General features: G+C 45.9%; 1 protein-coding gene across 2 annotated transcripts in view; it reads right to left on the bottom strand.

Moving 5' to 3' along the window:
• VSIG10L2 (V-set and immunoglobulin domain containing 10 like 2) overlaps positions 1–14,067 on the bottom strand; it is a 52,221-nt gene that overhangs the window by 26,410 nt on the left and 11,744 nt on the right. Inside the window, exons 2-4 of one of the 2 annotated variants that reach the window (XM_083480400.1) lie at positions 8,707–8,751; positions 6,028–6,469; positions 1,938–2,285 (exon numbers count right to left, since the gene is read on the bottom strand). In XM_083480400.1, coding sequence (XP_083336526.1) covers positions 1,938–2,285; positions 6,028–6,106 — 427 coding nt within the window. In that variant the 5' untranslated portion in view covers positions 6,107–6,469; positions 8,707–8,751. Of the gene's footprint in view, positions 1–1,937; positions 2,286–6,027; positions 6,470–8,706; positions 8,752–14,067 lie in introns of those variants that run through there. The other variant, XM_083480401.1, reaches the window with a different exon arrangement.

Genomic DNA, 14,067 nt, shown 5'->3' with positions numbered 1-14,067 from the left:
GATAAACTTATCATCCATGAATTGATCTAAATTATTAGTAGTAGTACTAGTAGTATTTATTGAATTTATACACCGCCCTATACCCTACATATAACGCATTGCAGTAAATAAACCTTGAGGTTACCATAGCATAGACAACAATAGTCTATCCCTGTCCAGATAGGGGCGTAGCTGGACCACCAGCCGAAGGTGATGGAAGGCACTCTGGGCCACTGAGGTCACCTGAGCCTCAGGAGACAGCAAAGGATCCAGGAGGACCCTCAAGCTACAAACCACCTCCTTCAGAGGAAGTGTAACCCCATCAAGAACAGTCGATCTCCCACCCACTTTTAAATCTATTTACATTCTTGGCTGTTGCCACATCTTGTAGAAGTAACTATACCCTGTTAAGTACTTTCACCTCCTTCCATTCATTGGATTGCCCCAAGATCTACTATTACAAGGGAGAAGGAACTTCTCTATTCCCTTTTGTCATGCACAATGACCCCTCCCTTGCTCGCCTCTTTTTTCTAAATTGAAAAGCTTTGAATATTGTAACTTAGCCTCTGGTCCTGAAGGGAGGATATAGTCATCATAGTGACTATCCTGGGATGAGAGACTGAGAGAAGGGATCCCAATCACCCTCACGTGCATTTTCTTAGCTGAAAATTGCAATGTATGTTTCCCTCCCCTTAATTTACAGCTGGTGCTGGGAAACACAAGGCTGACTGCCTTAAGATGAGAAAAGGATTAAATCGTCCCCTGTCGGAAAGCAAACACAAGCCACTCCATTTGAACTGCTGGCAATGAATGGCAGCCACATACTTCTGAGAGATAATCCCCCAGCAACAAGAAGAGTATTTGACAACTTGTGTTTAACCAACCCCACCAGCAGCAAAATACAGGACCATGAAAGCCCAACTGCATCATTCTGCATACACAAGAGGACCGGATGTCTGGATGACACACATGAAACCTGGGATACACATTCCCCCAGTGTGCCTCTTAGAAAGGCCTTCTGACCAGCACACCCGAGGCAGGAATGTTAACTCTTTTTGCGGAGATCCAATTACTTGGCTGCAACCGTTTTTTTATCTCTGGACAAATTTCAAGAGGCCAGAGTGTGCTGGCTGACATTCCTAAGGTGCTTTCAGTAGACAGAATCCTTGACAGCTCTGATCAAGATGAGCCAGGCTGCTGTTTGCGCAGGAACCCCCCAAGCACATCTGTGTATTGTTTTCAATTTTGCCCATTGACCCGAGTCCAGCTGTTGCATTCTGCCAGACTGTCCTGGCTCCAGGATGGGGAGGGGGAAAACCTTTGCAAAGGTCCTCAATGGGACCCACTTAACCTGGAAAAGGTGGATACCCAAACAAAAAAATTTCCCACAATCTCTCTGGCCTTGGGTCCTCCATGGAGGCGTACATGGAAGCATTCACTTCTGCTACAAAATATTTTGCAGCAGAACAAATTCATTCTGGATTTTCATGCCAATTTTAAAATGCAAGTCAACATAGAAACAAGATGGACAGGTCTTATGCACATGGGCACATTCGAAAGTGATACAAATTCAAAACAGGTTGGGCCAGTCGTCCTTTCTGAAACCCTTTCCTTTCCCCCTGTTTTCCACATTCCTCTCCTTGGCTCCTTTCCCCCTTGTAGGTTCCCAAACACATTTCAAGATAAACACACATGGAACCCCGAGAGGGGGAATTTTGGGGGTACACAATTTGGTGTTGAGAAGTGGCAAGTGATCGAAGAGTTAAAACATCCCTCCCCACTGCTGCTTCTCTGCTCTAAATCTCGCCTTCCCTAAATGAGGAGGAGATGACATTAATGAGGCCTCAGGCAACATGATCAATGGCCAAGGAGTTGTATAGGTCAGCAGCATTTTCAGAGAAGCGCAGAAGCTCTCAAGGAACAATCCTTCCGCATTTCAGGCGTGCAAAGCTACTTACCCAAAACGATGAGCTCAATATAGAAATAAACGACTTTGATCTCATCTTCTTCGCCATACATTGCCTGGCACAGGAAGCGCCCTTCAGCTGCCGTTTTCAGGTTCTCGATCTCCAGGGTGCTGTTATCCAACGTCACATTCCCCAGAACACCAGAGCCCCTCTCCACTTTGGACTCTACGCCATTGCTGATTGCCACAGCTCTGGGGATGTCCGAGCCCAGCTTGGTGAAACTCCAGAAGACAACCATGGGCGAAGCCGCATCGCCGCATGGCAGCAGCACCGAGCGATCGCGCACCCCTTTGACCACATGTTCCTCATACTTGGTTTCTTTTAAAGGGAGCAGCTGACCTAGTGGAAACAAGCAGCTTAGGTTTTCCATGAATCCGTTTGCAACTAATATCAGCAGGTTTCGCAATGGACACAATTCAAGGGGCGCCAGTATTTATTCCAGTAGCATATGGATTTATGCTAGTGCAATAGAATGTTTTCCCTCCTGCAACTCTGTAACCTCCCCCAATCTGCCCCGGGAGGTTCAGAGAACCCCATAATAGATTTAGGGGACACACAGGGGGAGAAGGTGGGGTAAGTTATGTCACTTAAGCATAAATCCTTGTGCTGGTGGAAGGAGCTGCTTACTGCTACATTGGACAACACCTATATTTTCTATGTCTTGTTCATTCATTTAGTTGAGGATCTTAGGAAATTGCATTGTACCACAATGGATTATTTTACCATACAGAATCATATAGCCCAGAGGTCTTTTCCAATAGGGAGGAAGAGGTCAGTTCACATCTAAATGTGAATGTACCTAATTCAAACTTCCCAAAACAATGACCTCTCTTTTTAAATCTGCACTTTTCTGAATTTTGCAATGCAGTTCCGCAGCCAAATAATGCATACAAAAACTTGCAAATTAGGCAAAAGTGTGCATTAAGATGTATACATTAGTGAGGATAACATACAAGAGTGTGTTTTATTCGGATGTACTGCTTTCCCCCAAAAAATGCATACTTTGGGCAAAATGATATAGAGTGGTACCTCAGGTTAAGAACTTCATTCGTTCTGGATATCCGTTCTTAACCTGAAACTGTTCTTAACCTGAGGTACCTTTAGCTAACTGGTCTTCTCGCTGCCACCGTGCCACCACCGAAAGATTTCTGTTCTCATCCTGAAGCAAAGTTCTTAACCCGAGGTACTATTTCTGGGTTAGCAGAGTCTGTAACCTGAAGCGTCTGTAACCTGAGGTACCACTGTACAAAAACATAAATATTAGGAGGAATGTGAATTAAAATGCTAACTACTTTTTCGTGAGGAATTCCTTTTTTATTTTAGCATCCAAACTGGTGAAGAAATGAGGAGAACTGAATTTAAGATTGGAAAAAAATGGAAAGAAACCAAAATTAAGAAGAAGAAGAGTTTGGATTCGATATCCCGCTTTATCACTACCCTAAGGAGTCAGTCTCAAAGCGGCTAACATTCTCCTTTCCCTTCCTCCCCCATAACAAACACTCTGTGAGGTGAGTGAGGCTGAGAGACTTCAGAGAAGTGTGACTAGCCCAGGGTCACCCAGCAGCTGCATGTGGAGGAGCGGAGACGCGAACCCAGATCCCCAGATTACGAGACTACCGCTCTTAACCACTACACCACACTGGCTCCCAGATTTGTCCATCCTAAATTCTAGTTGCTTTAGCCCAGCGGTTCTCAACCTGTGGGTCCCCAGATGTTGTTGGACTACAACTCCCATCATCCCTGACCACTGGTCATGCTGGCTAGGAATGATGGGAGTTGTAGTCCAACAACACCTGGGGACCCACAGGTTGAGAAACACTGCTTTAGCCCTGTAACAGAACGAGGCCTGCAATCTTCTGCACACAAAGCACTGAGCTCCCAGTTTATATCCCGCTCCTTCTCAAAAACTGTGGGCAGCTTATACAAATGCACCCTGCAATATTTCATAATTGGAACATGCTAGTGACACTTCTATTTTCATACTAACAATGATTCCCTGAATACTCTCCATCCACCTATTAAACATTGGGCTGCCAGACATCCATCTGCTCTGCAATTTCCCAGTCCGCTGCATTGATTGGATATCAATATAGATACATAACTGCACTACAATCTGCTGTCACCAGTTCAAAATTAGCCTCATAACATATCAAATAGCAAGCTATGCTTCTTATGATGTTCCAGAATATCAGCCACATATCTCAGGCAAAGACCTTCATTGGACCCTGTTAACTTGAAATAGGGGTAGTTTTGTTGCCAAGGCTGGCATCAGAGCCCGGCATCCAAGAAGGACCCACTGCTAATGTTTGCTTTGAGGAGCTCTTAATAATTTTATTTAATGACCTGGCACTCCCAGCAGTACCAGCTGGCTGGATTTAGTCAATCTTTCATAAAGTTCTTACAAATAACTGGAACCTCTGTGTCCAAAAGCTATATATGGTGTCAAAGTGATCTGAATGTGTAGCCTGCCAGGACTGAGGTGACCACATTCTGAAACAGCTGAACTCTCCAAATCATATTTAAAGAGAGTCTCAGGCACAGCACTTTAAAGTAGTCCAGCCTAGGTGGCATATAATATACAACTGGATAGCTATCTATACTTGGTCATGGACCACGGCACTGACAACTATTCCTTAGGAATGAATGAATCTGTCATTTCGGTTCTCTCAGTTTCTCATTTTCCTGTATTAAATTCAGTTCTCCACATTTTTGCTGCAATTTACACTTCATTTCTTCTTTTTCTTTAACCATCATGAAAATTTGCTAGCCTTTTAGCGTGAGTTCCTCCTAATAAACGTGTTTTTGTAGGCAATTTTGACAAATATACACATTTTTTTGCAGTGCAATTTCCTTAATCTCATGTAGTTTTGTATGCCATTTTCACTAATCATAGGCACGTTTTTTCTACACATTACCTGGCTGGAGAACTGCATGGCATACTTTGGAGAAGTCTGTATTTCCAAGGATGGCTGAGGTTTGGCTTGCACGTTGATTCAGAAAGTATGAATTGGGTAAGCTCACCTTTAAATATGAAGTGAATAAATTTCTCCCCCGCTCCACCAATCTCCCCATCCAGAATGCAAATCAGGGTTCCTCAAACTTTGGTCTCCAGTTGCTTTTGGACTACAATTTCCATAATCCCTGACCACTGGTCCTGCTACCTAGGGATGATGGGAGTTGTAGTCCAAAACAGTGGGAGATTCAAGTTTGGGAAACCCTGGTATTGACATATACAGTTTTTCTACTGTAGCTGGCCTGGCAAAATTTCCATACAGCTTAGGCCCAGGCTATCTGAAGGAGCATATTCTCCAATATGAACCCTCCATATTTTGAAATCTTAGGTAGAAGCCCTTTTCTTGGTACCGTCACCCTCAAGGCATACTTGATGGGGACATGGGAGAGGACCTTCTCAGTGGCTGCTCCCAGACTTTGGGACTCCCTCCCTAGAGAAGCGAGACTGGCTCCCTCCTTGTTGCCCATCCACTGGCAGGTGAATGTTTTATTCTGAGAGGCCTTGGGGATCTGGTTTTTTTGTTTTTTGTTTTTTAACGAAAAGGGCTTTTAATAGTGCTGCACTGTGTTGCTATCTGCATTTTCATTGATTTTTAAATATTGGTTTAATTCTATTTGAGCTTACATACTTTTTAACTATTATATTTCATTTTAAAAATATATATCCTTGTTTTAATTTGTGTAGGTTGCCTTGAGTCCCAGCCTGGGGCAAAGCTAGGATATGAAGAAGAAGAAGAAGAAGAAGAAGAAGAAGAAGAAGAAGAAGAAGAAGAGGAGGAGGAGGAGGAGGAGGAGGAGGAGGAGGAGGAGGAGGAGGAGGAGGAGGAGGAGGAGGAAGAAGAAGAAGAAGAAGAAGAAGAAGAAGAAGAAGAAGAAGAAGAAGAAGAAGAAGAAGAAGTTGTTGTTGTTGTTGTTACTCGGTGCTTCTTTTTTTTAAGAAAAAAAAGATGTTGGTACTCACCATGAAGTTGTTACAGTAAGTACCCACACTTTTAACATTTGGGGGTGGGAGGTGGAAGTACTGCGTACTCTTCAGTACGTCCAGATAAAAAGCACTGATGTTACTCACCATAAGCCACTGTCGGGAGGATGTAGATTATTTTCAGCAGGCTCCTAATTTGTAGGTTCCTTGTCAATCCATAATCCATTGCTCCATGTCACTGCGTGAGGAAGGAACCAGAAGCCAGAGACCCTCCTAGCTCCTTCCGAACCGGCACATCTCTCTAGCCTTCAAGCAAGTGCTCACCACTCTGTCCCCAATTTTTTCGACTTCCTGCTTACTCTGCAGACCTTGTTAACCTCCGTGACATAGAAAGCCGGTCTCTCTGGGTCCTCTTTCAGCCTCTCGTCCATCAAAATGCAGCCCTCATCAGTCTCAGGTTACTCCGAATCTCCCCTGATTAATCTTCAATTATTCATTTCTTCTCCTTAATCTCGTTTCCTTGATCTATTATGCAGGAGCTTCTTCATATATGATGAGTCAACTTTCTTTGGTTTTAGCATCTTGGCCTCTAGCATGAGATAAAGATCGAGAATATTTGGTTCTCCCTAGGAAAATCTAAGCCATGAGCTTCAAATCTAAAACCATAACCAGGAGTCAAATCTATTTGGTGTTTTCCAAAAGCAGACAAAGCAGGTCTTTCTTTTATTGATTTAATGCATACATATCTTTCCTACAAGGCACTCAAAGTAGTGCCACTGTATTCTGCTCTGGTCAGACCTCACCTGGAGTACTGTGTCCAGTTCTGGGCACCACAATTCAAGAAGGACACTGACAAACTGGAACGGGTCCAGAGGAGGGCAACCAAAATGGTCAAAGGCCTGGAAACGATGCCTTATGAGGAACGGCTAAGGGAGCTGGGCATGTTTAGCCTGGAGAAGAGGAGGTTAAGGGGTGATATGATAGCCATGTTCAAATATATAAAAGGATGTCACATAGAGGAGGGAGAAAGGTTGTTTTCTGCTGCTCCAGAGAAGCGGACACGGAGCAATGGATCCAAACTACAAGAAAGAAGATTCCACCTAAACATTAGGAAGAACTTCCTGACAGTAAGAGCTGTTCGACAGTGGAATTTGCTGCCAAGGAGTGTGGTGGAGTCTCCTACTTTGGAGGTCTTTAAGCAGAGGCTTGACAACCATATGTCAGGAGTGCTCTGATGGTGTTTCCTGCTTGGCAGGGGGTTGGACTCGATGGCCCTTGTGGTCTCTTCCGATTCTATGATTCTATGATTCTATGATTCTATGATTCTATGATTCTATGATTCTAGTGTAGTCTACTTTATCCAGTTTTATCCTCTCAGCAACTCTGTGAGGTAGGTTATGCTGACAGATAGCAACTGGCCCAAGATCACCCAGTGAGCTTCAGGTCCTAGTCTGACACTCTAACCCAAGGGTAGCCAACCTGGTGCCCTCCAGATGTTGCTGGACTACAACTCCCATCATCCCTGACTATTGACCATGCTAGCTGGGGGTGATGGGAGCTGAAGTCCAGCCTCTGCTTTAACTACTATGCCACACCAGTTCTCTTTTTGTCTGAGGTAACCCTGAAGTCACACTTAAGGATATTGAATTCAGTAAGGCTTACTGCAGCGAAAGCGTTCATAAATTGGAGCTCTGAGGATGTGCTTGACTCTCTCGCCTATTGAAAGCAGGAGGGCTTGAAGGTTCTCCACACTTACCTGCTTATGTCTTAAGTTTACAACCATAAGAAAACAGACATGGTCAGTCTGTTGGACTGTGCAGTTCAGTATTGTCTATATTGTCAGGGGGGGAACCATGCTGTCGAGGGTTGTAAAGACTGCGGAGAGAATAACTGGGTGCACTCTTCCCACCTTGGATCAAATCTATGCTTCCAGGTGCCATAAGAAAGCTGCAGAGATAGCACAGGACAGTGTGCACCCCGGAAATGATCTCTTTCAGCTTCTGCCTTCTGGAAGGAAGGTACAAGGTTATAAAGACTAGGACTAGCTGCCCGAGAAACAGTTTCTATCCAAATGCGATTTTGGTTTTAAATGCAGTGTAAGGAGTATATTGTATTTAAAAATGGGGTATCAGAGTTTTTAGGGGGGCAAACCAGGTTGAGATAGCTGGGATAGCAGGCTTGTTGGTTTTTGAATGTCTTATGTAGATTTTTTTTTCAATTTCGCTGTTCTGTATGGGACAATGACAATAAAGATTATCGTATCGTATCGTATTAACCAACAATGTCTCTCCAGGGTTTCAGAAAGGGGCACATTTCCAGCCCTGCCTGTTGATACCAGCAAGTGAACTTGGGACTTTATGCATGCAAAGAAGACATTCTTCCACTGAAGTGCAGCCCTTCCTGCAAACTATAATGCAAAGTGGATATTGGAGCTGTGTCTGGGTGGCCAATGCCCTGTTAACTCTCCCTATATCTTATAAAGCAGAAACAAAACCTTTATCCAGAACAAAACCCTCAGGAGATAAAGAGCAAATTTGCTGTGAAACAAATAGAGCTAAGATATTGCAACACAACACCTTCCTTCAGAACAGAGCAAGACCCATCTACTCTGTGTGAACACACCAACATCATCATAAAAATACCCTGACTTCTGGATGTTGCAAAGGAGGAAGATGTTCTTCCTTGTGCCTCCATGATGTTGGAGGGCACCTGCCTCTCAATGCACAACCTTCATGTAGTATTAGAAATCACCCCAGAATTGGCCCTACTAAACATCTTCCAAGACAATAATGCCCATTTACACCACAAAGAACTCATATAACCCACCTACTTTCAGCAGCCAGAAACACCATAACCAGACACTGGAGAGACCTGTCAGGAATAAACATGGACCAATGGTATCAAATAGTATGGGAAACAGCCCTACTAGAAAAATTAACCAATAAACTGAAACTGACACAGGAACAAATAGAAGAAGACACCTTCACCCCGTTATGGATCCCCTTTATCACATACACAGCCCAACAAGACAATGACAAAAATCCACCAACAGCATACAAATCAATATGGCTAACCTGATCCAAAACACCCACCCACCCCACTCACACATGAAAACAAAGATCATCACAGCCAATCACAAGCAAACAACCACACCCTAGGCCAACCCCAACCTCTCTCACCACCAAAGGAACACAAGTGAATAGCACAGAACCTGCACAAGCGACGCTGACACAAAACCCCAAACATATTAAGTATAATAGAAACATTGCCACCCGACCCCACCCCCACTCACCTTCTCCCCTCCACGTCTTTCCCCCTCTTCTTCCTAATGTCTCAACAAATGAAACTGATCTGTAAAAAATGTTACTTGGGGGGGGGGGGAGAGACATTGCACATACATTTGTAAACCAAGAAAATCTTTTAAAAAAATAGATTTTAAAAAAACAAACATTCTCATGTATTCATTGTTACAAAGGTGGTTCTATAATGAATCAGAGGGTGCCATCACAATGCTATAAGTCAGTGTTTCCCAACCTTTTTGGGGCAAAGGCACACTTGTTTCATGAAAAAAATCTCGAGGCACACCACCATGCCAGATGGGGAAAGGTCACTTTTTACTTATGTAAAAAAAAATAAAAAAATAGTAACTTCCAACGAATTCTGTAGGTCTTGTTTCTGAATCATTAAAGCTGCATTTGGGAAGGATTCGTAAGGGCGCACAGCAACTCATTCCCACCAACTCCACAGCAGGGTTCTCAGGTTCAGTGAAGGGCTCCCTCAGGGGGGCACATATATACACCTGGGCTCCCGAAAAGCTACCGCAAGAGCCCTTCAGGAGTTCACATAGCGCAGGCCTGAAGGCTGCAGCTTCCCACTTAGCATCCCGCCAGAGGAGGAAACCTCAAGTGGTCGACCTGTTTTTTCCCCCTCCCGCCTCCCTTTTGGAGCGCAGAGTTTTGAAGGCCGGCATCAACTCCGTTTTCCCGGATACTTCCCGCTCGAACCGAGGGCTGGGTGAAGCAAGGGCGGCGCTGCGCGTTTTACCTCCACGGCGCAGGGGCTCTGGCTCGCCTTCAGCCACCGCACGACAGCGCTGGCTGCCACTTCGTCCTGCAGCAACAGCTCCAAAACAGCCGCCATGCCCACCTCTCTCCTCCTCTAGCACTACCGCGCGGGCGAGCCTCCGGGGCGGGCGCACAAGGAGCGTGGGCGCCACCCCTCGATGTCGTCCCAAAAGCCGCCAAAAAGCCCTAAAAAAAGAGGAGCAGCAAAAAAAAAAACACCACACACGGGGGGCGTGTTCTAATTCGCTTCTAACTCCGGGTTAGAGCGCAGCACGTGGAGGATGGGTGGGGAAAGAGAGAGGAGGCGCACTGATAGAACGCCAGGCACGGGGGCCGCCAGGGAGAGCCAGCGCGTGCCCCACCCCGGACGCTCGCGGCCACCGCCGTCCCTCCCTCCCAGGGAAGGCGGGATTAGAGCAAGCGCCCGGGCAGCAAGAAGCGCGCGTGCGCGCCGGCCCTGCCCTGGATCCCTCAGAACCGCCAGTCTCTGGGAAAGTGGGCGTGGCTTCAGAACTCTCAGGCAGCAACGCCCGCCGCCCGGCAAGGCTTCCCATTGGGAGGCGCGAATGCTTTAGTGGGCGGGGATTGGCGCAAATATAGGCAGGGCGGGCTGAGAGGAGGAGCCGCCGCCGAGGAGCAGCGGCACCAGCAGCGTTTCCTCTCCCCCCTCCCCTCCCGTGTCAACAAGCGGGGCGCCTGCGCCGGGGGTTTGCGCGTCAGGCAGGCAGCCAGGCAGGCAGACGGCGAGAGCCCCGCGCTGGGCGGCCACTCCTCGCCGCCGCCGGCCCGCCTCTCGCCGCCCGACTCGCCCGCCTCCCTCCCACAGCACACCAGGCAACGTCTGGCGGCACACTAGTGTGCCGCGGAACACCGGTTGGGAAACACTGCTATAAGTTAATCTGGGAACTTCAGGCCTAGGGATCTAATGTGGCTCTCCAGCCCTCTCTATCTAGCTCTGGAAGCTGTCCCTAGGTCATGCCCCACATCACTCTTGCTCCACACCTTCTTTTGGGTGCTTTTGCCAAGCAGAAATAACATACCCTCCAACATTTCTCTGATGAAAATAGGCACGTCCCATTCCATAATGATAATCTTACTATTTATACCCCACACATCTTACTGGGTTGCCCCAGCCATTCTGGGCAGCTTCCAACATATGTAAAAACATAATAAAACATTAAACATTAAAAAAAACCCACTTCCCTATACAGTATCGCCTTCAGGCGGCTCGGGGGTCAGATAACTCCATACCCTCCAACATTTCTCTGACATCCTAAGGAAAAGCAGAACATTCCGGGATCAAATCAGAAACCAGGATAGCTTCTCTAAATGAGGGACATCCCTGGAAAATAGGGGAACTTGCAGGGTCTGAAACGTGTCCTGAAGTGTAGCAACAGCTATTGCTTGCATGGATTAATAAGGCTGATTGCCAAAGAACTGATGTTTTTGAATTATGGTGCTGGAGGAGACTCTTGAGAGCAGTGGTGGAGCTTCATGCTCCAGCACCGGGGGTGGAGAGCAGGAGGGGGAGGGGCTGGTGTGCGTCCTGGGATGGGGTGCGCCACCTGTGGGGGCAGGGTGCCCAGCACGGGCAGGGGGGCAGCCACGATGGCACCCTGGGGGTCGCGCTGCTAGGGGCAGTGCGCTCCCCCCGCACTCCTCTTCCTCTGCCAGTGCTTGAGAGTCCCATGGACTGCAAGAAGATCAGACCTATCCATTCTTAAGGAAATCAGCCCTGAGTGCTCAGTGGAAGGACAGATCCAGAAGCTGAGACTCCAATACTTTGGCCACCTCATGAGAAGAGAAGACTCCCTGGAAAAGACCCTGATGTTGGGAAAGATGGAGGGCACAAGGAGAAGGGGACGACAGAGGACGAGATGGTTGGATAGTGTTCTTGAAGCTACCGACATGAGTTTGACCAAATTGAGGGAGGCAGTGGAAGACAGGAGTGTCTGGCGTGCTCTGGTCCATGAGGTCACAAAGAGTCGGACACGGCCAAACGACTAAACAACAACAACAAATATATGGTGCACAAATCTGTATTTTGCATGGCTAGAATGTAGAGTCGTATCTGTTGCTACACTCATTTTTGCCTCACCACTGGCATGTGGCCCCCAGAAGGTTACCCATGCAGGAATGTGGCCCTCAGGTGAAAAAAAGGCGTCCCACTCCTGTTTTATTATGAATAGCAGAGGTCCCTTGGAGAGATTTATTACCATTCAACTACTGAAATAAGATTCTGTGCTCTTAATGGAGTGTTGAAAGACACCTTGGGCATCTCACTCACGTGGGACCCAGGTTAGGTATCAGTGCGTTACTTATTCATTGCAGGGATGGTCAGTGGTTTTAATTTTCATCCAGGCTTTTACAGGGCGGGGGAGGGAAGGTGAAACTTCCCCCACTGAGCACTGCTCAAGATCAAAGCATAAGTCAAGCACAAACACCATCTGGGTCGGCCGAGGTCTTTGTTCACAACAGAGAAGCAAGCAGCCTTTGGACCCTGGAAGGTTACATAGCAGCATTTGCCTTGAGATGTTGGCCGTTGCACAAGTGACCCAGTGTTAGATTAGTACCACATATTAGAAACACTACCCATTTCTTATGGAGACAACAGGCCAAGACCTGTAGAGGTGGGTGTTGAAAGAGCAGTGGAGCGGATGGCACCCACGTCACTCTGGCCATGGGATCTGGTCCAGAGATATTTGCATATACAATTCCAACCATTTGGCAGGCAGCCAATGGGGATGGCAGGACCTGTCACTTTCGGTTCTTTTGGCTTCTCATTTTCTTAAATTCAGTTCTCCACATTTCTGCAGCAATTTGATTTTTAAAAAATAAATCATGAAAATTCATCAGCACATTTGTGCCAGATTTATGTTAATAAACACATTTTTGTATGCAGTTTTGACTTACATATGTATGCATGCAATTTCTCCTAATATAATGGAAATTTGTATGTTATGTTCACTAATATATTCATTTCTATGCACACCTTTCCCTAATACATGCATTTTCATAAACATTGTTTGTTTGGTGAACTGCACTGCAAAATTCAGATAAGTGTGAATTTCAGAGGATGGTTGAGTTTCGGTTCACATGTTGCCTTGGAAAGTGCGAATTTGATAGATTTGCCTTTCAATTCAAACTGTGATGACTTTCTCCCCCATTCCTGTCTTCAGGTAAGAGATGAGAAGGGAATATATACACCTTGGATGAGAGAGGGATGGTTTGGTTTTTCTTCTCTCTTGCTTCATGATTGGTTGGTATTCCTAACATATCTCCAGTGTGATTGTTTTGTGATTTTCCCATTTTATATTTGCTGTACTCGTGCAGTACTCGTGTTCTGTATGAGGAAGTAGTGTTTTTATCTGCTAATGTTTTCTTGTTGTGAGCTGCTATGAACTCAATCTGCTTGTTGGGGAAAAGGCGTACAGAAACATTAAATAAAATTGAATGCTTGCTCACCCATGGCTTGGCTTAACATTGCATGCGAACTGGACCAATGCTTTTAGGCCTAGCCTGTTTAGTGTGTTTAATTACTACAGGATTATGCACTGCTAGACAGAGGCAGGAGTGTTGCGATGGAAATTTCCAGTATTTGCCTTTCTGAGACTGGAGGGTGAGGACTATTTATCTTGGAGAACCGCTAAGAGTCCCAGTCACTCAGACCTAATTTAAACTTGTCTGGCTGTGAGTTTGGGGTGACTTAACCTGTTTGGATTCAATAAAGTTGCCTGTCCTCCCACGGTTATCTGCCTCCTTTCCTTCATGCCTATATATTTTCCACATGTCCTTTCCAAAGAGTTTTCACTCTCCTCCCTTCACACCAAAAGAGAGTCCTCCTGACAGCTCCCCCTCCTTTTTAAGCATCGTGCAGGAAGTTTTGTCACCTTTCCAGGAAAAAAAATATATATCTTGGGATTTCAGTCAGGAGGACATGATGAAATGGTTTAAAACAAAAAAACAGACTTGGTCATACAGAAGAGAACATCTCCAACACCCTTGAGAAAGCATCACATTTCCCAACAATCTGTTCCAACTGCCATAACAAAATTGACATGTTCGGTTCTAGAAGGGCATTTCAGATGAAAAGGAGACAAAATAACCTTGTGGCCTTTCCTCT

This window comes from Podarcis liolepis (assembly GCF_965112155.1).
Source record: "Podarcis liolepis genome assembly, chromosome: 16".
NCBI classification, from domain to species: Eukaryota; Metazoa; Chordata; class Lepidosauria; order Squamata; family Lacertidae; genus Podarcis; species Podarcis liolepis.
Note: the sequence above shows the minus strand (reverse complement) of the source record. Positions and strands in the feature narration are given on the sequence as shown.